Raw genomic sequence first — 23,207 nt, 5'->3', positions numbered from 1 at the left:
TCGGTTACACCAGCATACGATAATCAATTATATCAATGAACTGATGGCTGGACCAAGTAATCGATTATATCAGTGAATTCAGCCATATAAATTTTTTTTCACAAGATTTTTGGATCAAACAAGTTTCTATGGTCATATACTCATAATATTGGACTTGACCCGAGTGACCTGAGGAGGGGTTTTCTGGGTATCACAAGACCTATTTGCATTAAAAATTTTGGAAAATTTTACTGTAAAACTTCGGAAGACCATAGCTTTTGACTCGGGTATTCGAATCATGTGCATTTTTTTACTTCGCATAACTTTTCGAGAGCTATGCGTTGGTAAATCTCCGTTGGTCGAAAAAAATTCTCAAAAAAAGCTTCTTAGTGCCCCGTTTAGCATATTTTATCCTTGCGAATGATGTTATTTTTAAATTTTTACTTTCCAACACTAATAAATAATCCTTTGGGAATTTTCTAGCGCATAGAACTCAAAAAGTTAGGTGAAATAAAAAAAATACCCGATTCGAACCCTCGAGCTAAAAGTTATGGTCTTCCGAAGTTTTATTATAAAAACTCATCATACTCAAATATACATGATATTAGGGTCATATACTCGAGTAACAACTCATGATACCTGATTTACTCGAGTACGTTGGTTACGTACTTAAATATGAGCGCCAGTCAACGGTCATATAAGAGCATATTGGTGTTATGTTTAGGGAAAATGTCATATTTTTTAAATAGTTTAAAAACAGGGACATAGTGATATTTTTTAATTTAATTAGGGGCACAATGGTCAAAAAGCCAACTATTGGTGCTAGTTTTGCTGTGGGTGCAATCATTTAAGAATTTTTAATTTTAGGCCCTTAGAAAATAAATTAAAGGATGCATGATTCAATATTATTAGTATGTTTCATTAGTTATGGCATGTTCTGAAAAATTAGATGATTTAATTCTAATCCTGATTTTCATGTTACAATTAACGTGAATTTTGCATCTGAATTTTCAATTTGTGTGGAACATTGCTTTTCTTATCTACACTGGATCACAAACTTCACCAGCATGGAAGATGTTAAATTCAACTTGTTTTCTAGAAGTTCTCATGTCCAAGCTAAATTGCTTATGGAAAAAAGATAAACCATTTGCCCTTCAATTTTTTTTTCTCTCTAAAGCTCGGTAAATGCTTGTAAGAAAGTTTCTTGTATGGTCTTGGAAGACAAAATTTTCATTTGCAAGGAGTATAACCAAGCTTGAATGTTTGCATGGAATTCACTAATATATGATTATTATATAGCTCAATACAAAAGTACAAAACACTTTTTATTATTATTTATTCTCAAAATAGAACCCCGATATATATTATGGAGACATATATCTCTCCCGGAATCTTACAAATGCAGCACGGTCCACAATCCTAGCTATGTATTCATGAATATTAAGAACCAATTAATTTAGGGACCGCAAGCAAGGGTTCAAACTTTCGCATGGTTATGCCCAACCTGTCTTTCATGTCCATGGTTGATGGCGTGACACGATTATCAAGTTCCCAATCAAATCGGTGAAGCAACGATCCCAACACAAGGTGAAGCACTCTGTGTGCTAATGGCACGCCAGCACACATTCTTCTTCCAGCCCCAAATGGTATCAGCTCGTAGTGTTGTCCCTTGTATTCAGTCCCCGAACCCAAAAACCTCTCGGGCTTGAAGGCCAAGGGTTCATCCCAAACATCTGGGTCTCTTCCAATAGCCCATGCATTCACAAAAACCTGCGTGTCTTTTGGTATGTCGTATCCCATGAACTCTGTGTCTTGTATTGCCCTTCGTGGGACAAGAAGTGGAATCGGAGGATGCATCCGAAATGTTTCCTTAACCACACATTGTAGGTAGGGAAGGTTGTCTATGTCACTCTCCTCAAATTCTCTTGCGCTCCCAACCACTGAACCAAGCTCTTTTTTTACCTTCATCATGCACTCACGGTTGCACAACAGCTCCGTCAAAGCCCATTCAATTGTACTGCTCGTTGTTTCTGACCCTGCCAAGAATATTTCCTGTACCTCCCAAGTATTATTCAAAGCTTCAAAACCACTAGCTATATATTTTAAAAAACGAAAGAATAATATATATGAATTGGACTAATGCTATACTATAATGATTTCGTGTCTTGGTGACCTTGATTTTCATAAACAAATTAATAATTAATTTAGGAAAGTATAATGATTAAATATGTCCAAAGATTGTTTTGCGTGGCCCATCAAGTTAAATGAAATACTATATATACATAGGTTTAATACTATCAAATTAAATAAATAATTCTATAAAATATAAGAGATTAATGTTTCTCATATTATAGGAGATAATTTTCTCTCTTATACATGTGGGGCCTTTTTCTTTTCTTTTCTTTTCACATGGATTCTACACGTTTTTATGTACATGTAAGATAAAATTATCTCCTAAAATATAAGAAATAGTAATCTCAAAGTATAATCATATAAAAATTTATATTATAAGAAAAAAAAAATATTATATATTTTTTCTCAAATCTCAAAATCACATCCTTTTCTAAGCTTATTTGTAATGCTACCAGTGGCGAGCTGAGTTTTACAAACTAGTTCAACCTCCTTAGCTCGTTAGGTTGAGTTTTTTGGTTTTTTTTCCCTTGTATAAAATAGGTTGGGACTGATGTGCCAAATTTTTTAATCCACTCTATAAAGTAAACTGAAATAAACTAATTCGTTAATAGTACAGGCCGCCGGCCACCTCTATGTCTGCCATGTACCAATAACTGTAATAAATATATTATCGGCAATGCATATGTCTTTTCTACATAGTATCTGACATGAAAATATAATATTCACGTGTCGTTGAAATTTGCTAAACTGTGTAACACCAATCATAGATTCATACATAGTAGAATATAGCCATTTTTTAGTGGGATCGTAGCATTGAAAATATTTTTCCGATTTCAAGAAATATCTTTTTCTTATATAATGATACATGAGAAGAAAAAATTTTTTTACTACAACACATAAAAAGATTGTTTTTTTTCTTTTCTTTCATCATCAAAATTTTTTACTACAGACACATCAAAAAGTTTTATCCTCGTTCAACATTATATTCATAAAACCCAAAACACATGCTTAAAATCAGTTGAAAATGTAAAGGTTAGTACCAATATGAAAATGTTGAGGTCTTTATTTGAGATGTTGTGTGCCTCCTGACTCTCACTGTTTTGAAACTCAAGCAAGACATCCAAGAAGTCCCTTGAATTGTTGTCACGCTGTTCCTCCAACCGCTCTTTAACGAACCTGGAAGCGATTCCAAGAGCTATACCCATATCCCTATCCATTTTTTTCTTGAGACCCTGCGGGTCCAACCACCGCAGCCACGGGAACAAGTCCGTCACGTTTGGGTGCCCTCCCCACTCCATCAGCCCCATCATCGCCGTGAAAAACTCCGACCCGTCTTTCGATTCCGGGTCGAACAAATCACGCGACAGCATCAGGTTCCCCAACAGGTTAAACGTCATGAGAAAAACGAAGCGCGCCACGTGAACCCCACGACCGTCTTCCAACTCGCGTGCTTCTTTTGCAACCCACGACAGCATGTCGTCCACGCATCTTCGCCGAACGGAAGCGGTGTCGTTTATGCGTTTCGTGACAAGCATGTCGACGGTTACGAGGCGCCGCATGATGCGCCAGTAGGTGCCGTAAGGAGCCAAGGCTAAGGAGGACTTGTCGTAGTTATGTACACGCATGGTTTGTGTTATGGTTCGGTCAGCGAAGTTGTGGTCGTGGTTCTTGAAAAAAACGGTGGCAGCTTTGGTAGAGAGTATTACCATGGTGTTTATGGCTCCTATTTGGAGCCACACGACGGGACCGTACTTTTCCCTTAGGTTTGTGAGGGTGCGATGAGGCATCTCTCCCAGCTGGAACATGTTTCCGAATATTGGCCATCCCGGTGGTCCAGGCGGAAGGCGGCGGTTGGAAGCTGAGATTTTGCGGCGGCGATAGCTGTAGATGAAGAGGAGAAGAGGGAAAGACGAGAGCAGGAGAAACAGTGGAGGATAATCTGAAAACCAGACCATCATTTTCTCAGAAGCAACTTTGTCTGCAAATCTTATTTTCTCTTCTATATATCTAATTCTCACGAGGGGGTGTGGGGCAAGGGAGGGGCGGGGATTCATGCCACTCCCTAAATTTTTATTTATTTATTTTATATATAAAATAATATTTTTTAATAATAATAAATTATTAGTATTTCTTGAAAATATTTATAATAGTTAGTATAATTTTAAAATTTTATTTTCGTCTTTTATTATATAATATACTGGACCCACCACTAACTCATGTCTATTTGGAATCGAATGCCAGATTCCCTAATACACACTCGACGAATATTTGACACAAAAAGTCAAGAAAATATAGAACGTGAAAATGAAGTACAAATATTTTAATCTCTAACACTTTGTTGTTTTGTGAAAGTGTGTACTCAAGTCATTTAATTATGAGGTTAATATTTCTTATATTATAAGAGATATTTTTATTTTCTATGCATATAAAATATGAGCATACACTTTTATATATATATAATAAATGAATTTATCTCCTATAATATAAGAAATAATAAATCTAGTGTATCTAATTTTTACATATATTTGCTAGATTCCCCAATATACACTCAATGAATATTTGACACAAAAAGTTATAAAAAAAATTATTTGAAGAAAATTTAAAACTTGAAAATGAAGTGCAAATATTTTAATCTCGAAGACTTTATTGTTTTGTGAAAACTTATGAATAAATTTTTGTTGTAAACAAGTCATTTAATTATATAATATAAATATAAATATATTTAATTTTAAATATAAATGTTTGGTCTTTGGTCTTTACTATATAGTATATTTTAATGCTTGTGATGTTAGTTGAGCTTTGATCTTTTAGCAGATGAAAACAAGGAGCAGCTACAATTGGGTGGAGGTTGGAGGAATTAACTAACATCTTCAGCAATTGCATGTTCTCTCTTATTTAGGCTCTGTTTGGTTTGATGGATAAGGTTTGATAGTATAAATTTATGGTTCGCTTTTTCTACCGTCAATGTAAATAACTTATCTACATTGAGCCTAAAACGACGTCGTTTTGAAGCAGAAATCAATGTATTTTTGTAATTATAATTTATTTCAGGGTTATAATAGTCTTTTTCATTATAATTTTTTAATTTTTTTAACCCAAAACGACATCGTTTTGGGAGCAAATGTAGATAACTTATCTACATTCACTTTAGAAACGATAAAGCCATAAATTTATATTATACGTACATTATGATAATTTTAGTTATTTTGTGTAACCATCGTATAGTATAAACTTATATAACAGGATCCCTTTATACATTAAAATGATGTATAACTTAATTAGGTCTAGAGATATGGGATTAGGCCTGAATCTGATAAGCGGTTGATGTATTAACTAGTTCAATTCTCAAAAATTAATCTATTACTTTAATACTAATATATTAAAAAAAATTCAATATATAAATATTTTAAATATATGATTTTTTTATAAAAATAATATATTTTTTACACACATTGAACAATAAATTTCTATAAAAATTAATATCATAAAAATTAATCTATTACTTTAATAATAATATATTAAAAAAATTCAATATATAAATATTTTAAATATATGATTTTTTTATAAAAATAATATATTTTTTACACACATTGAACAATAAATTTCTATAAAAATTAATATCATATGACATATTTGAAAGAATTATACAAATTTTTTATTAAAAGATATTTTTTGTCAAAAATATTTATTTTTATCCTATATAGTATTATACAATGCATTATCAAATATTGGATGATATTATCTTATACAATATATTATCTTATATAATATTATATCAAATATTGAAAATTAAATCTTTTACAATGAGACTTTATATTATTAGATCTTATAGGGCTTGTTTGGTGGACAGGTGTTGAGAAATATAGAAAGTGAGAGGCGATGAGATTTCGAACGCTCTGATACCATGTAAAGAACCAATTCAACCCAAAAGCTTAAGCTGTTGGGTGAGGCTACATTAATGATTTTTATATATTTCAACAACAGGATAGGATAAAGGTAGGATATGATATGGGGCTGATAAGGGTAAGATATGATATGGGGCTGATAAACCTATATCATGTCCTGTGTTTGATGAGCACCAGATTAGCAATCTGATAAGATTATGTAGAAGGAGAAACAAAAAATAAAATATAAAATAAAATGCAATAAATACAAATATATTGGATAGCGTTAAGGGTTTTCGTGGTCTGGATTGGATCGGTTTTGAAAGCAAAAATCATCCGATCCAATCTCTTCAGTTTGATAATATAATCATCCATTCGGTTTGAATTTTGTTTCAAATCTGATCCAATCCAATCCAATTTTTTTCGGATTAAATTAGATCGGTTTTCGATTTTTTGAAAATCCAAAAATTTATTTCATGATTTCCGAGTCTGAGCTATCAGACCTATCTTTACTAGGCTCACACGATACAAAGCCTACCAATTTAGAAAGCCCAACTTGTGAGTTGGCGGCACGAAAGGCTCTATTATGGATTTGTTGGAAATTTAAAGAAATTAAGAATAATTGAGAAGAAGTTTTGTATTAGGGAAATGTTATACTTACTACCTATTTTTCTTACTACTTCTTACTACTAAATTTTAACTGTTGATTTCCGTCAATCTAACGATTATAATTTATTAGAAATTAATAATTAATTAATAAATATGACCCCATAAATTACAACCGTTAGATTGACGAAAATCAACAGTTAAAATTTAATAGTAAGAGATTGTAAGAAAAAGAGGTAATAAATATAACATATCCCTTTGTATTAAAAGTGGGTAAAGGATAAAGGGTCCGTCGCTTCTCATGTGACTGCTGATGAGAAAAGTTGCAGCAAATTTTTAACACTAGGATACACGTGCGGATCCTAGGATACACGTGCGGATTCTATAAAAAAAAAATAAAAAAAAAACCAGAATTCGAACACGTATCCTGTGTTGCTGCAAGTTTTTCCTTCTGCAGTGTCATAAGAAGTAATTTTCCCATGGATAAAATACAAGAAGCTACTACAATTATCTAGAAAGCGGAGCAACCGACTTTGACCATTCTTTCTTGAGAAAATCCATTCTAGCACCCACGTGGAGAAAAGAATAAAAAATGTAAGATCGGGTTATATCATTGAAGACAAAAATATTTGTCCTCAGATAATTTATGTTATTTCACTCTCATAAAGACCCATACCTTTATATTTTTTGTCTATTCTCTTTCCTCTTATATTTATTTTTTCTCTCACTTAAAATGACACAATTTTATATCCTTTAAAATGATACACACTTTTCCCATCATTAAAACTCTTGATTCTTGTTTTTGGTAGAAGAAAAAAAAATTACCATTATTATGGAAATGGTAGAAAAGGTGAAAAAGTATTTTTTTCAGAATTATTTGGTAGGTCGAAATATTATCGAAATTTTTTTGATATAAAATTGCTACAAGTTTGAATTTGTTGGAGAAATCAAAATACCACCATCAAGGTGATATTCCCAAGTGGGCATTTTCCTTCATTTTTACATTTTAAAAATTTTCCCATCAAATTTTTTTCCTAGGCAAATTTTCTCTACTCCATACCAAATATGGTCATTTATAAATCTCATCTACTATTTTTCTGCATTCTCAAAAAAATCCACCCACCAAACACGCCTAGTATAATGATGATTAGTGATGAGGTCACAAAGATTAATTTGTCTTCTAAGGGGATTTTCCTACCAATTCTATGTGAAAAACGAAACAGAGCCCAAATTGAAACTAAAATGATCCTCAATTATTAATGACAGAAAAAAAAATGTAATCATATTTTCCGCAGGCATGACCTTAGTATGTCTTCTAACATATGTTGCAATGCCTTTAATTTCACTTTTATTAACGTGGTTATGAAATATAGATAATTCTATGTCTATGGTACCTAAGGTTTAAAACCTTGCCCAATTAGTAGCACGAATCGAATTTGGACTATTAAACATTTGGGATGAGACTATGTTGAGCTCAAAAAGCCCTCATATGATGGGAACCCTCTTGATGACCATAGAAGCAGTGAGGCCAATTGGCCTTTGAACATTCATTAACCTTCTTCATTTTTAAGCAACTCTTCATTGCTAAAGCAGCAAATCAGAGACCGTGAATGGCATTCACGAGCACACAATTGTTTTCTTAAGAGTGTCCTTGTCACACATGGAATCACCTCAGTCACCGTTATCTTCCCCTTTTTCTGAAAGTACGCCAATAAATGCAGTGAAGTGGGATGTATAGAAAACATTGGGTAAGGGGTACCAGAATGCAGAACCATATGTGGTCACAGATTACAGCATATCAGTGACAACCAACTTATTTAGTTAATAACACGAGCTTTTAGGTGAAGTAGTTATTAACACGGTATCATGATATCATAGACCCTGACCAAGTGTGGTCACAGATTTTGATCTCACCATCCCTGTTTATATAAACCCATTAAGGTGGCTAGCAATATTTTTCTCATGTTCTCTTCCTTGATCATGGCACTAATTACTTGATTCATATAACTTGGCCCTTATTTTAACTTTTACACATGCTAGTTGTATGCTGGAAAGGTAAATTCTTTCATTACTCTCATTCATTTACACCCGCTACTATACCAGATCACCAGAATGTACTTCACAAGCAATACATCCACATCTTAACTTGTTTCACTACATAGTTGAGCGAGCACTCAGGTACAGATGAATGTATATTAACAATTTACAAACCTTTCGCCGGTCTCAATCCTCTACTTCTTGGTTATGATGGGTCATATCGTCAAGTACATGAAATCATCTGTATGGGCTCTCATCATACATCCATAATTAACAAACTAGGTTTAGGCAATAAAACTGTTGAGGTTCTGACTTTACCCGTGTGGAATTTATCTTCTCCGTGAATCATGAATTCGTGACGCATTGATGGTTATGGTTTAGTTTTAGCATAAGAAGATGGAAGTATGCATCCAATAGTTAGTACTTACATGAATTTCGTCTAATCGATCCTCCCAATAAAGAATACAGTTCTGAAACTGCAGTTATGCGTATCAGATCAACGTCTCAATTGATAAATTTAACCACATGCCAAACTACCTACTCAATAAACTGAGAATCTAAGACAGCAAAAACTGCTGCAATCCTCGGCCTTGGTCTCAAATTACAATGCTTAATTATGCTTTTGTGCCCGGTTTCCATCTTTGTTCAATTGTTCTTTCCCCAATCCATGCTCAACCAGGGCAGTTGCATAAATAAATGTTAAGTAAAAATCAATAATTATCTTTCCAATCTGACAGTTTTTGGGTCTACTCTCTATTTTCAGAGTCGTATTTATTTGTCGGGCCACGAAGCACAGCTATTTCTTATGAGCTGTTTGGTACGAGGTTTTCCGTAAGATTCTTGAAAAATTAAAATTTTTAAAATTTTTAATTTACGGATATTATCGTAAACTGAATGTAAAAATTATATTCTTATAAATTGAGATTTCCGGACAAAAAAAATTTTCTCTTGTACCAAATGTCTCCTTAGAGCAGCTCAAGTTACTATGACACTTGGTTTGTCATATATGTGCATGCTTGATACGCCAAAATGTAGCTAAAATGCCAAATAGACTGCTTGGAGACTAAAATTTCAGCTTTCGCTTTTATCTAGGCAGAAAGTTGTTATACTCTCAGATTCTGTTCTTCGCCCCATTTTCCAATGATAAAAGCAATTAGTCCTGAACCCTATTGCTGATACTGCTGATAAAAGCAATGTCCTAAGCACCGTGGTTATTAAATTATTTTAAAAAATTATTGTAAAATCAGCATTTAATAAATATTTATAACTTTTTTTTAAGAAAAATATGAATTAGGGTTTAATTCATACAAGGTAGATAGTAACGAGTTGTCTTATAATTGAATCCAAGTCCTAGCAAGCAAAAGATTAATGACGTGAATCAAACCCAATATTTGGCAAATAATTTATATTACACTATTTATAAAGGTAAATTGGTAAAATATCAACAACCTTTTAAATTTGGAGCGCCAATCTCGCCTTCGAACCCTATGCTTTTATCAGCCCGTTTGCGTTAACAATAACTATTAACGCTGAGGGGGAAAAAGCTGAAACAATTTTCTCACTTTTTGCGACAACATCCATTGGCCATTGCCATACTGAAACAATTCCCCCCTTCCTTCTTCCCATACCATAAACCTGGCATTGGCATTGGCCTTGGCCTTTCTATGTATCGTACCATTTCTGACACATGGTGCACCCCAGAATGACACACACGCCCTCACCCAGTTCCGCCTCCAAACAGACGCACACGGCTATCTCGTTAGTAACTGGACCGGCAGCGACGCTTGCACCGCCGCATGGCGCGGCGTTCAGTGCTCCCCAAACGGCAGAATTGTGGGCCTCTCTATCCCTTTCCTCAATCTCCGAGGCCCCATTGATTCTCTACCAAGGCTTACCTACTTGCGCCTCCTTGTCAACACCATCCAAAACCAAAAAAAACTTTCATTCGGTGGAGCATGCTTTTCACAGGGATATATAAAAATCAGTAAGATACTCTCCCCTCCTAGTTTAAACTTTGAATTGAATTGATTCTTTATATAATATTAGAGTCTCCATTAGCATTAGTAAATGGATACCTGCATTAAGTCCAATAAATTGAAAATGTTAAAAATATATAAAATCTAACATATTAAACTACTGAATTGAATTCATTAATCTTGTAAGTTGAATTGGTAATTTTCAATATGTATACTTGCTAACTTAATATCCTTCTCTCCTACTGTTTCCAAAAGAAGGGTCTCTTGGAGATGTTTTAATGCAAATTGTAATATTACCCCTGACATTCCTCCATTTTTACATCACAGAGCAAGCATTGGGGTTCTCATCACTGAAGGTCTCATGTAGATATGGGTATGCTGACCCAGGGAATGCATAGAATTCCTTGAGATACCTTATTTGGTTGTAATTGTAATTGTAATAGTATTTTACAAACTTCTTCACCTCCACCCCCTTTGTTTCTTTTGCAGCTCCTTCCTCTGCTTTGGCCTCTCCCTCTGCTTCTTTCTTCTCCTCTCCCTCTCCTTCATCACCACCCTTCTCATCTTTCCCAACTTCCTCACCTTTCTTCTCTTCTTTGCCTTCTTTTGCTTCCTCTTTTTTTTCCGGTTCTTCCTTCCCGATCACTGCTTGCTTCCCAGTACTCTTGTACACGTGTTCTTCTCCTCTGCTTTCTTCCCAGGCCTCTCCCTCTCCTTCACCAGAATCACCACCACCCTTCTCATCTTTCCCAACTTCCTCACCTTTCTTCTCATCTTTTCCTTCTTTTGCTTCCTCTTTTTTCTCCTGTTCTTCCTTCACGATCTCTGCTTTCTTCCCAGTTTTCTTGTACACGTGTTCCACTAGCTTTGCAGGCTCAAACACTCCCTTCACACTCACTTGCGAGTTCTTCAGATCGGGTTCCGCTGATACTACTCCTGTGTAATTATATCTTATAATTAGAGACGTGAATGATGGGCTTTTTTTAACAGTAAATGCAATTTTAAATGACATTTAAGTGACAAAAACTGGACTACTTTCACTGGAACATGACAACTTTAATATTTTATGAATTTGATTTGGAAGGAATGGAATTTATAATCTCTTTTTTATGTAAGAGAATATATCAAACTGTAAATTATTTTAAACAACTGAATCATAGAATAAAACTGATAGATTCCTCCAGAGATGAGAAACCCTGAGTTCCATGAAAAAGAGAAGCAAATGAAAATGCAAATCTGAAGTGAAAGGTTCAAGAAACTAAAAAGAAAATGAACTTGTTACACACCTTTCATTCTCTCTATGCACTTCTTGATTTTCTGCACACAAGCTTCGCAATGCATGTAAACTCTCAGAACTACTGTGATAATCCGAGGCTGTCCCATAAAAAATAAATTTTGGTGAGCCAAATAAAAGAAAAAGATAAACCGATCAACAGAAGAAATTTAAGTTTCAAAAGAGAAGAGAGACTACTTCTAGCACTTTAGACTCCAATCCAACTTGATGATTGACACCATGTAGACGAGCGCGATCAATCATGTTGGAGACCACTTTAACAATATTCTCAATAAACTCATATTCGTACTCCTTCCTGCCCAATTATTGAGTGAAGTCATAATAAATTATTCATATTAACATTATACCAAATCATAAGAGACAAAAGAAAATTAAAGAAACAAAACGTAAGAAGATAAAACAGTACCCAATTTTGAAATGAAAGCCAGACAAGTTAGCTGCTTGATGCAGAGCCTTCCTCCATTCTCCCACCTTCTCCATGTCATCCTTAAACCTCTCTTCATGAATAGCGAGTGCTTCTTTATACCTACCTGTCTGATGTCGCACGTGTGAAGGTTTAACGTCATAAAAAACTGGCAAAACCAACCTACCCTTTCCCTTGATGCAGCGAAAGATATAGACAAGTTCTTCTAAGCAAAATGAAGAAGAAGCGTAGTTCTTAGAGAAAACTGGGATTGCAATCCTGGATTCTTTAATTGCATTGTCAAGTGATGGTGTGATTTCCTCTCCTCTTTGAAGCTCTTTATCATCAATGAAGGTGTGGATTCCCTTGTCATGAAGAGCTTTGTAAAGATTGCCAGTGAAACCGTGACGGGTATCTTCTCCTCTGAAGCTCAGAAACACATCGTATTTCCATCTATAGCTAAAGGAAGAAGAGGGCAACAATGATTCTTGCCTTGCCATGATTGCTCACTTTACTCAAATCAATTAGCTCAAATGTCAACAACTCACAAATATTGAAGTGTATTTTGTCAATAACGGTTACGTGTAATGAATGTTACTGTAGAATGATTGGATTGAGAGGTTTAGGTGATTATAACTGTAAGAGTTAGTTACTGATTAGTTTCTAGGTGTAGTTAAGCTTTCATGTAATGGTAGTTCTATAAATAAGAGTATACTGTACATGAATGAGCAAGGAATAGAATATTTCTGAACTTCTTATTAGTTTTCTTCTTAGTTTTGTTCTCCGCAATACAGGGAGCTTTCCGCGTAAGCTCGTAACAACAAAACGGAACGCGGACTTGAGTTGATTGCCTTCCTTGATGTTTCTTTTTTTTAACTTTTTTATTTTTTAAAGATAAGAATATGAGATTTTAATGGATTTTATAAGAGTTATGTTGTAGGAAAAGTGCTTGTGCAATGTTATAGAGATTCGTTTTGTGTGTCATAATTTTTTCTCTTTTTTTCTTCAAAAAGTGTGAATCTCACAAAATATTATGTGTGTAAAAAAATTGTTGTATCATGTTAAATGACAAATAAAAACTCAGATATTAATACATGAGAACCAAACAAATGACTTCCTACGAAGCTTCACTGTTCTTTGCCATTGGCTTTGGGCTTTTCCTGCTTTACGTGGATGGCGAAGAAGACCTCCTGTTCGGACTGATTTATGGCCCACATTGAATGGTCTTCGGTAGACTTTTAGCAAAAGCTTAAGAACTTTTGATAAAAGTTTTGTCCGAGCAAATTTAATATGTGTTATCATAGTAATGCGGTGGTCAGATTCATGGGTGACAGGTTCGGTATCAATTTCCTATGAATTTATTACGGGACTAGTGTCCACATCATCTCCTCTCATGCGTCATATATACAATGAAGTTTTTGCTCCTATACAATAAAATTCTTCACAATGCTGCTTATTGCAAGGATGTAAATGAGGGCAGGCTAACCTGACCTGGTTTACAGTTTGGCTTATATTGAGTTTGGTTTAGCCTGGTTTTTTTTTTAGAAATAGAGTAGATTTAGGTTTGCAAGAAAGTCTTCTAACAAATACGTCATAAATTAACTTTGTCAAGTCTAGTGTATAGTCTTGTAGGTTGGCCTATTTAATTTTTAAAAATAAAAATATATTTATTTTAGGTGGCAAACTATCAACTCTAATTTCTTTTGTGCACCGCAGCTTCTAAGTGACTTCTCACTTTCGTCTCTAAGTTTCGTTTTTGGTTGACCCCATAATTGTATTTCTTTCTTATTTTCTCTATTTCTTTGACTCTAATTCTCCTCTGATATACATTATAAAGCTGAGGTATTATATTGACTCTTGTTTGTCATTTTTTTCTTATGAGAAGTAATAGTGCATGCATGAATGGAACTTTCTTTGCTCTATACAATTATTTTCTTTGCTCAGTATCTGCAGTAGGAGGCCTACAAGACCTGTAGGCCATATCAAGATTTCTATTTTGTAAAAATAGGTCAGGCATGGCCTATAAACAAAGCCTTTAATAGGCTAATAGGCCAGATAGGACTGAATATTTTTTTACGTAGGCTTAGGCCAGGAAGGCCAAAGCCCGGCCTAACCTGACCCATTTACACTCCTAATTGCAAGGTTCGTACGTAATACACACGGATACCAAAAAAAAAATTAAATAAAGTTGTTGTACCTCACTCTATTTTTTTTTTATCTCCGATAATATTAGGAAAAATAGTTTTCCTTTTTAAAGAATTTAAGTGATGTCTTTTTATCTTTTTATAATTATATATTTTGAGGAGTACATAATTATAATATCAAAGTTATATTTTTTTCTCTTTAGAATTTGTTAGCTGATTTGAAAAATTAAAAATAAATTAATATTATAACTATATATTTTTTGAAATACATAATTATAAAAGAATAAAAAAATATAAATTAGATACTTTATAAGTACAACAGTGTTTAAAAACTCAGCCGGGTCGGACCCGGCTGAGGCCAGGGGTCACGGGGTTACGGGTTCAAGTTCAACCGGGGGTCACGGGATCACTACGCTGACCCGATTTTATATATTAAAAATATATAAATATATATCCTATATAAAAATATTAAAAATAAACCACCAATCATTAAAGATTCAAAATATACGTAACATAATTTACTAATTACAACCACAAGTCAATATTACACAACCTAATTAAAGCATCAAGATACTAAAATACAAAATTCATATTCTAATGGGATCACTATGCTGACCCGTTTCTGTCTCTTTTGAGAAGGTCCCTGACAAAGGAAAATTTAAAGGAAGTAAGAATGAGTTTTTGTTTTCCATCGACGATCGTAAGGATTTCATTTGAATGGTAAAATTCTTACAGATTCATAGCAGCGAGGTGAAGATTGAAGACGTCTAGGTCGTTAGGAGAAAAGAGAATGATTAGATTTAGGTTTGCAAGTATTTTTATTTTATTTTATTTAATAAAATGACGTTGTTTCATGGATTTTTTTTAAAAAAAAAAGAATGCAGTGACCTTTTTTGACCTCTCTGACCCTAGAATCACTGAAACCCGGCCGGGTTTTAGGGGTCGGAGGGGTCAATGTGCATATAGGGTCCAACTTGTGACCTCAACCCTCTAAAAAGAGGAGTCAGGATTGACCCGGGTCAACCCGAGAAATGGGGTGGGGTTTTAAAACACTAAGTACAACGAAACCTTCTTAGTAATGATGCACACTCGTCTGCACTTGACAAACTCAACAATTGTCTAAACTTCGTAATGCTTATTTAATTTCACGTTGAAATTAGAAATTAACTCAAAAACAATAATTTCCTATTAAGAAACATATTGCTGATTTTATAAATTTAATTTATCAAGAAAAAATTGTATAATTTATAAACTCCACTTATGTATTATGCATGCATAGCCTATTTCAAACATGGGTGAAGGAGAAGGTATATCAGATGATATCAAGACAAAAATTATGGACTTACAAATATATATTTTTGGTATATTTTAAACAATAATGCCTAAAATTCAAGAATAAATATACTTAAAAAATGCGTATATTTTTTAAAAAATATATATCAATTGAGATGATAATAGTAGTGACATAATATATTGGTAAAGAAGAGGGTCTATAAAAAAAAGTATTGGTAAAGAAGAGGAATATGATACGACACGAATTAAAAATACAAATATTTAGTACTTGAGAATAATAACACAAACATAAGTTGCATACAATGGAAAAGAACCAATTTGAGAAAAGAGAGTCCCGTATAAAGATTTGTTCTTTGGTATGCAACTAATTAAATTTTTTTTTTTGCCACTGTATGCAACTGTTGTTCCTGCTATTATTCACAAGTACTAAAGATTTGTATTTTTAATTCGTGTCGTATCATATTCCGCTACTTTACCAATATATTATGTGACTACCACTATCATCACAATTGATATATACTAAAAAATAAAGACATTTAAAAAATATTTTTAAGTCATAAACTCGTACATAAATGACATACATATTTTGATCATATATACAAGATCACACATACATAGAAAATTGTTATACAAGTGTGAAACATGATCATACATATGTTAGAAGTCACTAATAAACACTTAGATCGAAATTCAATTGGTAAAAATGTAAATATGATATGAAGTAATCGATTACTAAGATGAAGTGATTGATTACCTAGGCTGCTTGAAGAAGTAATTGATTACCTTATGAACAATAATCAATTACCTCATAGCTTTGAAGAAGTAATTGATTACCCCACGAAAAGTGATCGATTGCTCCCTGATTTAAGTGACTTAAACATTAAGTAATTCGTATAATTAGATGTTTAACGGTTATAAATGGCTAGTAACTTAATTGGGCACCTATAAGTACATGTTTACGGGTTTTGAACAAAGATTGATAACAGAAAAATACTAGAACTCAGAAATCAAAGAAAAGACACCATATAGGCTAATTTTGCATATCCTTGAGAAGAAGTTCAATATCTCTCTCGTTTCTCAATCTTTTTCTCATTGGTTTTGTAATACTGAACGTGGGGAGGCTATCGTACATCTGTTTAATGTTGGCTGATTACTATAATTCGTTTTGGTTGATTGGAGTGATCCTATAGGCGTATAGGTTGAGATTGATCAAGATTCTTGTAAGATTACTATATAATGTGATTTTTCAAGCACCTATTGAAAACTTGCAATTGAACAGATCGAGCAAGCTCAAATTGACGTAACATGAAACCGATTAATCCGAAAGCGCCATGGAGAGCAACAAAAGTCCACAGACCACCTAATTGACACCAACGGGTAAAATCTCCCTGTGCTTCAGGACCCCACAATAACAACAAAGAGTGATGATAGTGAAACGATCGACATCAGTCTAGATGTAGCTCTCAAGTGAATAGATAGCAAACCAAGATAAATTCGGTGTTTTCTTCTCTTTTTCTTTTTTTTATTCCGCTACAATAACTTGAATTTATATGTTATGTTTTAATTCTGTTTAAGGGTTGGGAATTGCTATTAGCAAAAGAAGTAACACACAATTTATCCTCTTACGTGATTGTTTAACAATCATTTCTTTTCAAAACTGCGAAGTCTAGCCAACAACTGGCAATGCAATGTCACTGTACTCCTCCCACTTATTTATAAAAAAAACTCGTTGAGCCTTTTGCGATTAAGTCTATAATGTGCTTACGATGCCTCGCTAAACTTTATTTCAAAAACAAAATAAGCAGAGCTTTGCAACTGCTCAAATACTTATTAATTTGTTTTCCGATTGTTGAATAAATTCCATCAATATATGCTATTATGTTTGAATTTCTAATGTGAGTATTACAGTAGGTATGTATGGGCAGGAAGAACATGGAAAGAGGACCTATTAATAGGGCTGAGATGGAATAGCATCACATAATCAAAATAAAAAATAAAAATTGTTTTCGGATTGTTGAATAAATTCATTATATATATATATATATATATATGGAAAAACATTTCTCAAGCTGCTTGAGACAAATTTATCTCCGGTCACCCCAAAACTACGTCGTTTTGATTATTTATTTCCTTATATGTATTGATTCACCTTTGAATGATTATGATTCCCCTTTTCTCTCTCTTCCATTATCATCATTGATCCATCTTTGTACGGTTATGATTTAGTAGCCGGAGATAATCTTATCTCCGGCAGCTTGAGAAATGATAAGCCCATATATATAAATATATATATATGAAAAATTATTTGTAAAGTGATTGTACCTAAAGATTGGTGTGGTTCACTATGTACTCCCGGTAGTATACCAGAGTACACCGTTCTTCTCTGGTGTACTTTCAGGAGTACATAGTTGACCGCATCAATCCTTAGGTGCAGTCAATGTACATTCATTAAACCCATATATATATATAGGGATCTATTAATCTCATGTTGCATGAGATAATTATCTCATGCAACAGAGACAAGATAGTGAGGTCCATCATTTGTAAAAAAAATAAAAAGTAATGTGGACCCCACTACTTTGTCTCTGTTGCATGAGATAATTATATCATGCAACATGAGATAATTATTTCCCATATATATAGAACATGATCCTTTGACACCTGTGTCAAATTTAAAGTTTGACACCTTATCTGAGAGTCATTAGATCAAAAAAGATCAATGGTGTCATATGCTTACAAATCAGAGTCGTTGATCTTTCTTGATCTAATGGCTTCAAGATAAGGTGTCAAATTTTAAATTTGACACCGGTGTCAAAGGATCATGCCTATATATATATATATATATATATATATATATATATATAGTTATGGACCCATGTATGAGGCTCATTAATCGGTAAGCCCAATAAGGGGCAATCTAATATATAAATCAAGTATAACTATGGAAGGATATCCATCAAAGATATAAATCCTAATACGACAACATAATAAATGGGCTTGGGCCATCATCAGAAGCGCTAAAGGTCCATAATCCACTACGTTCTCTCTCTTACTGTTATGTTGTCACTGTGCGCGCACGCACACACCCTTTGGCAAAGCCGTTATAGTTCTTCTGTGCAGAGTGATCTGTTTGACTCAAGGGTATCTCATCTATAGATACCTTGGGGAGGACACTAGGTCCAAGAGTAACATACTAGTCCATTGGGCTAGACATCTCTCTCTGAGACAGAACATATGTATATATATATATATATATATATATATATATAGGGGAAGGATCCGTTTACAAACTTTTTTACAAATTATACTAAGTATGAATGACCATACACTCGATTGAAGTATGACCAGTCATACTTAGTGTAGTTTGTAAACAAGAGGTTTGTAAATATAATATTCCTTATATATGGGTAAAGCAGATGTACAGTGACTGCATGTGAGGGTTGGTACGGTTAAAAAATTAAAACTATGTACTACAGGAAGTGTTTTAAAACCTCACCCCACCCCCCGGGTTGACCCGGGTCAACCCTGACCTCTCCCCTTTGAGGGTTGGGGTCACAAGTTGAACCCTATATGCACTTCGACCCCCAAAACCCGGCCAGATTTCAGTGACTCCCGGGTTAGAGGGGTCAAAAGGGGTCAGTACATGTTTTTTTTTTTTAAGAAAATTCAATGAAACAACGTCGTTTTATTAAAATAAAATTAAAATAAAATTTTTTGCAAACCTAAATCTAATAGTTCTCTTCTCTCCCAACGACCTAGACTTGTGGTATCTTGATACTTTAGTATCATTAGAATATGAGTTTTGTACTTTGGTATCTTGATACTTTAATTAGGTTGTGTAATATTGACTTGTGGTTGTAATTGATGAATTATGTTAAATATATTTCAAATTTTTGATGATTGGTGATTTATTTTTTAATATTTTCATATACGATATATATATTTATATTTTTTTAATATATAAAATCGGGTCAACATAGTGACCCCGTGACCCCCCGGTTGAACTCGTGACCCCGTGACCCCTGACCTTGGCCGGGTCGATGACCGGGCCGAGTTTTTAAACACTGACTACAGGTAGTACATAGTTATGATATTAAAGCTATTTTTTTTTTCTCTTCTCAGTATTTGTTCAGAGGCTTGTTGGGTGATGTGGGAAGAGGAAAAAAATAATTTTAATATCATAACTATGTACTATCGATAGTACATAATTATATTTCTAAAAAAATAACTTTAATATTATAATTATGTATTACTTATAGTACATAATTATAATTTTTTGACCGCACCAAATTTAATATATAGTGACATTAGACTTATTATTATATATACACACACATATATATATATATATAATTGTTTTTCAAGTTGATTGAGATAACATTATTTCTGATTACTAAATCATAACCATACAAAGATGGATCTATTGTTATAATTTATAAAGGAAGAGAAAAAGAAAAAGAGAATCATAATCATTCAAATGTCAAAGGTGAATCAATTAATATAAAGAAATAAATAAACAAAACAACGTAATTTTCGGGTGAACGGTGATATAAATATATCTCAAACTGCTAGAGAAATATCTTTCTCATATATATATATCTATATATATATATATATATATATATATATATATATATATATATATATATATGAAAAAAATATCTAATGTTACTTTAGACAATTTTATCTAATGTTCACCAAAATGACATTATTTTGGGAATGAAAAATTAAAAAATTAGAATGATAAAGACTATTATCACCAAAAAATAAATTAAAATTACAAATATTTTATAATGTTTGTCTCAAAATAATATCGTTTATGTGAACATTAAATAAAAGGGGTTTGCATTTGTCATTTAACATGACACAACAAACTTTCTACACACACAACATTTTGTGGGGCCCACACTTTTTGAAGAAAAAAAACTACGGCACGCAAAACGAATCTCTATAACATTACACAATCTCTTTTCCTACCACATAACTCTTATAAAACCTAAATAAAATTATCTAAAATAGTTTTTGAAAAAGTAAACCCATGTATAGATACCGATTTTAAGTTTTAAAATGAGTTTTTAATTACTTTGTCGGTAGGTTGATTTGAAGACTCTTAAAACTCTTTTTTATAGAGTCGTGATTTATGTATTAAAAAATCAGCCATACGGCTGGTTGGTGTTTGATGTGTGAACGGTGAACCCATAACTTTTTTTTTGTCGGTCTTTAGTTATCTTCCATGAAAGCCCCCGACGCTTCAAAACTTAAATAGAACAAGTTCGAGGATTCTTTTTACGTGTCTTTTCAGTCGTGAATCAATAGTAAAAAAAGAGTTATTTTATTTACATCAAATTTAATCTAAATGTCAAAGTCAAAAAACAAAGTTATGATATATAAACAAACTTAAACTTTTTTTATGTGGCAAGAAATAAGTTATTTTATAGGGGAATGATTCGTTCACAAATTTTTTTAACAAATTTTTATAAATTATACTAGCTTCTCCCGAGAGAATATAGTGAAACCTAGTGTTCTCCCGGAAGAAGATAGTGCAGTTTGTAAGAGTTTGTGAACAAAAAAGTTTACAAATATAACATGCTCCTATTTTATATTATAAAAATAGAATTATAAGTGAGATTCATAAATAGTTGGAGAGAAAGAAAATAGAGGTGGAATTCATCTCTGTTATGTGTCTATAGAAATTTAGTTTATCTCGTTTGAATGAGAAAAGTATAACTCATAAACTAATAATATTGCAATAAATTTAATATTTATCATTTTAAAAATTTAATTTTTTTGTAAAATATCAATGTGGATAACTATTTGATTTCTCATGATTTTGTATGTACCTTGTAACTCTTGTATTAATGGTGAGTAAAAGTGTAATTCATGACTCTTTTTATGTATCTTGTAATCGCCACACAAATGGCGACTTGAAGTGTAATTATTTCTCATTCATAGTTGTATCTTTATATACATATACAAGAAGTGAATGAGAATGAGAGTTCTAACTTACCTCTCTTTGTCTTCTTTCTTCCCTTTCTCGCTCTTCCCTCCTTTATTTCATAACCAGTACCATAGGGTCTGTTTGATTGTGTTCTTGTTTTTTTGTTTTTAAAACAGTTTTGTAGAATAGTTTATAAGAACTATTTTTCACAACAAAAGAAGAAAAAATCTGTTTGATAAAATTGTTTTTAAAAGAGTTTTAAAACTCAAAAAACAGAAAAACTTACTTGATAATTTTGTTTTGAAAACATATTTTCAAAGTTAAAAAACACAAAACTCGTTTGATTACTATTTTTTTAGTCAACTTCATTTTATAATTTTTTTAACCATATGTAAAATTTTAAATACATTTTAATAAAATACTTTTAACTACATAAGAAATCACATTATAATCACTTTTTAAGATTAAAGTAAATCACATTGCAAACTAATGAAAACAAAACAAAATTTTAAATTGTTATTTAAAATTATTTTTAATCAAACAAAAGTTAATTATTATGCTATTGACTTATTAAACATTAAAAAAAATTAGAATGAACTTATATGTGTGTGGTTATTACCCACTTGAAGTCGTTACATCTAGGGATGCTAAAAGAGCCAAGGGCTTTTGGCTCGACTCATGTAGGCCTGACCCAGGTTGTGTGTTTTGGTTATTGGATCCAGACTTAGACTTTTATAAAAATTTATTTAATAAAAAGGAGCAAAGCTCAAATTCAAAAGTTCGGCCTTAAAGCTCGTCAGGCTGACCTACTAATTTTTTTTTTTATGTTTTTTATACTAACATGATTTTCACTCTCATCGTCGCGCCCAACCCACTTAAGCCATCGATTAACAACATCTTACTTACAAGGGTCGGATCCTTAAGGATGATCAAATCCTCCAAAGCTACGATATACCCACGATCTGGCTATTATTGATATATATTTACGTAATGTTAACTCTAATTTGTTTGCAGAGGCGATTTAGCATTTTTCGAATATACATTGAATATAGTTTATGCAGAATTTTGTGATATATAGAATTTTGTACCACTTTAATTTATTGGTTAAGCATACTTCTTGAATGATTTTATTCTATATTATGCTGTTTGGATACACATCGAATTTATGATTTTTTGTAGAATTATTAGGTTGTTGATCGTATATTTTGTTTAAATACACTTTTGTTGTCTTTTTTTTTTAACAGGTTAAGCCAAACTTTTATTTTTTTGTAAATAAGTCAAGCCACATGCCAATAATTATATTCATAACATGTTACAGTCTAGGCCAGTCTGACATATTTAAACACATGTTTAGCCTTTCAAGATGAAAGTTTGGCCTGGCTCGGCCCCTTTAACATCCCTAATTACATCTCTTCCTTTTCATGCGTCTACTTTGTTGTAAGTAAATATATGAGAATTTCTATTCATATATAATTAATAATATTTTACATTTTATTCCAATGACATGTATAAATATTATC

The 23,207-nt window shown here is 32.7% G+C and overlaps 3 protein-coding genes across 3 annotated transcripts; all 3 read right to left on the bottom strand.

Annotated features, from left to right (window-relative positions):
• Positions 1–1,419: 1,419 nt before the first annotated feature.
• Positions 1,420–4,067, bottom strand: LOC133286792 (cytochrome P450 76A1-like). The gene is made up of 2 exons (XM_061484244.1): positions 3,153–4,067; positions 1,420–2,031 (listed from the first exon to the last, which is right to left on the bottom strand). Exons 1-2 carry the CDS (start codon positions 4,065–4,067, stop codon positions 1,420–1,422), a joined length of 1,527 nt encoding a protein of 508 aa, XP_061340228.1.
• Positions 4,068–10,837: 6,770 nt separating this feature from the next.
• Positions 10,838–12,152, bottom strand: LOC133286791 (heavy metal-associated isoprenylated plant protein 7-like). The gene is made up of 3 exons (XM_061484243.1): positions 12,087–12,152; positions 11,902–11,989; positions 10,838–11,551 (listed from the first exon to the last, which is right to left on the bottom strand). Exons 1-3 carry the CDS (start codon positions 12,150–12,152, stop codon positions 10,932–10,934), a joined length of 774 nt encoding a protein of 257 aa, XP_061340227.1. The 3' UTR covers positions 10,838–10,931.
• A 108-nt stretch (positions 12,153–12,260) lies between these two features.
• LOC133286790 (TMV resistance protein N-like) lies at positions 12,261–12,812 on the bottom strand. The gene has a single exon (XM_061484241.1). It carries the CDS (start codon positions 12,810–12,812, stop codon positions 12,261–12,263), a length of 552 nt encoding a protein of 183 aa, XP_061340225.1.
• Positions 12,813–23,207: the final 10,395 nt, after the last annotated feature.

Source organism: Gastrolobium bilobum, unplaced genomic scaffold (assembly GCF_033153095.1).
Source record: "Gastrolobium bilobum isolate Gb01-03AN ecotype WA unplaced genomic scaffold, APGP_CSIRO_Gbil_v1 utg8265, whole genome shotgun sequence".
Classification (NCBI taxonomy): domain Eukaryota; kingdom Viridiplantae; phylum Streptophyta; class Magnoliopsida; order Fabales; family Fabaceae; genus Gastrolobium; species Gastrolobium bilobum.
The sequence above is the reverse complement of the archived record's forward strand: the minus strand, read 5'-3'. Positions and strand labels throughout refer to the sequence as shown.

Excerpts from the sequence above, each read along its gene's own strand:
- LOC133286792 (XM_061484244.1), bottom strand. The coding sequence starts at position 4,067 with ATGGTCTGGTTTTCAGATTATCCTCCACTGTTTCTCCTGCTCTCGTCT. Across the intron at positions 2,032-3,152 it reads ACCTCAACATTTTCATATTG|GAAATATTCTTGGCAGGGTC; the intron begins GTACTAACCTTT and ends TGGGAGGTACAG.
- LOC133286791 (XM_061484243.1), bottom strand. The coding sequence starts at position 12,152 with ATGATTGATCGCGCTCGTCTACATGGTGTCAATCATCAAGTTGGATTG. Across the intron at positions 11,990-12,086 it reads TGGAGTCTAAAGTGCTAGAA|CCTCGGATTATCACAGTAGT; the intron begins GTAGTCTCTCTT and ends TTTATGGGACAG. Across the intron at positions 11,552-11,901 it reads GTGCATAGAGAGAATGAAAG|GAGTAGTATCAGCGGAACCC; the intron begins GTGTGTAACAAG and ends ATAATTACACAG.
- LOC133286790 (XM_061484241.1), bottom strand. The coding sequence starts at position 12,812 with ATGGCAAGGCAAGAATCATTGTTGCCCTCTTCTTCCTTTAGCTATAGA.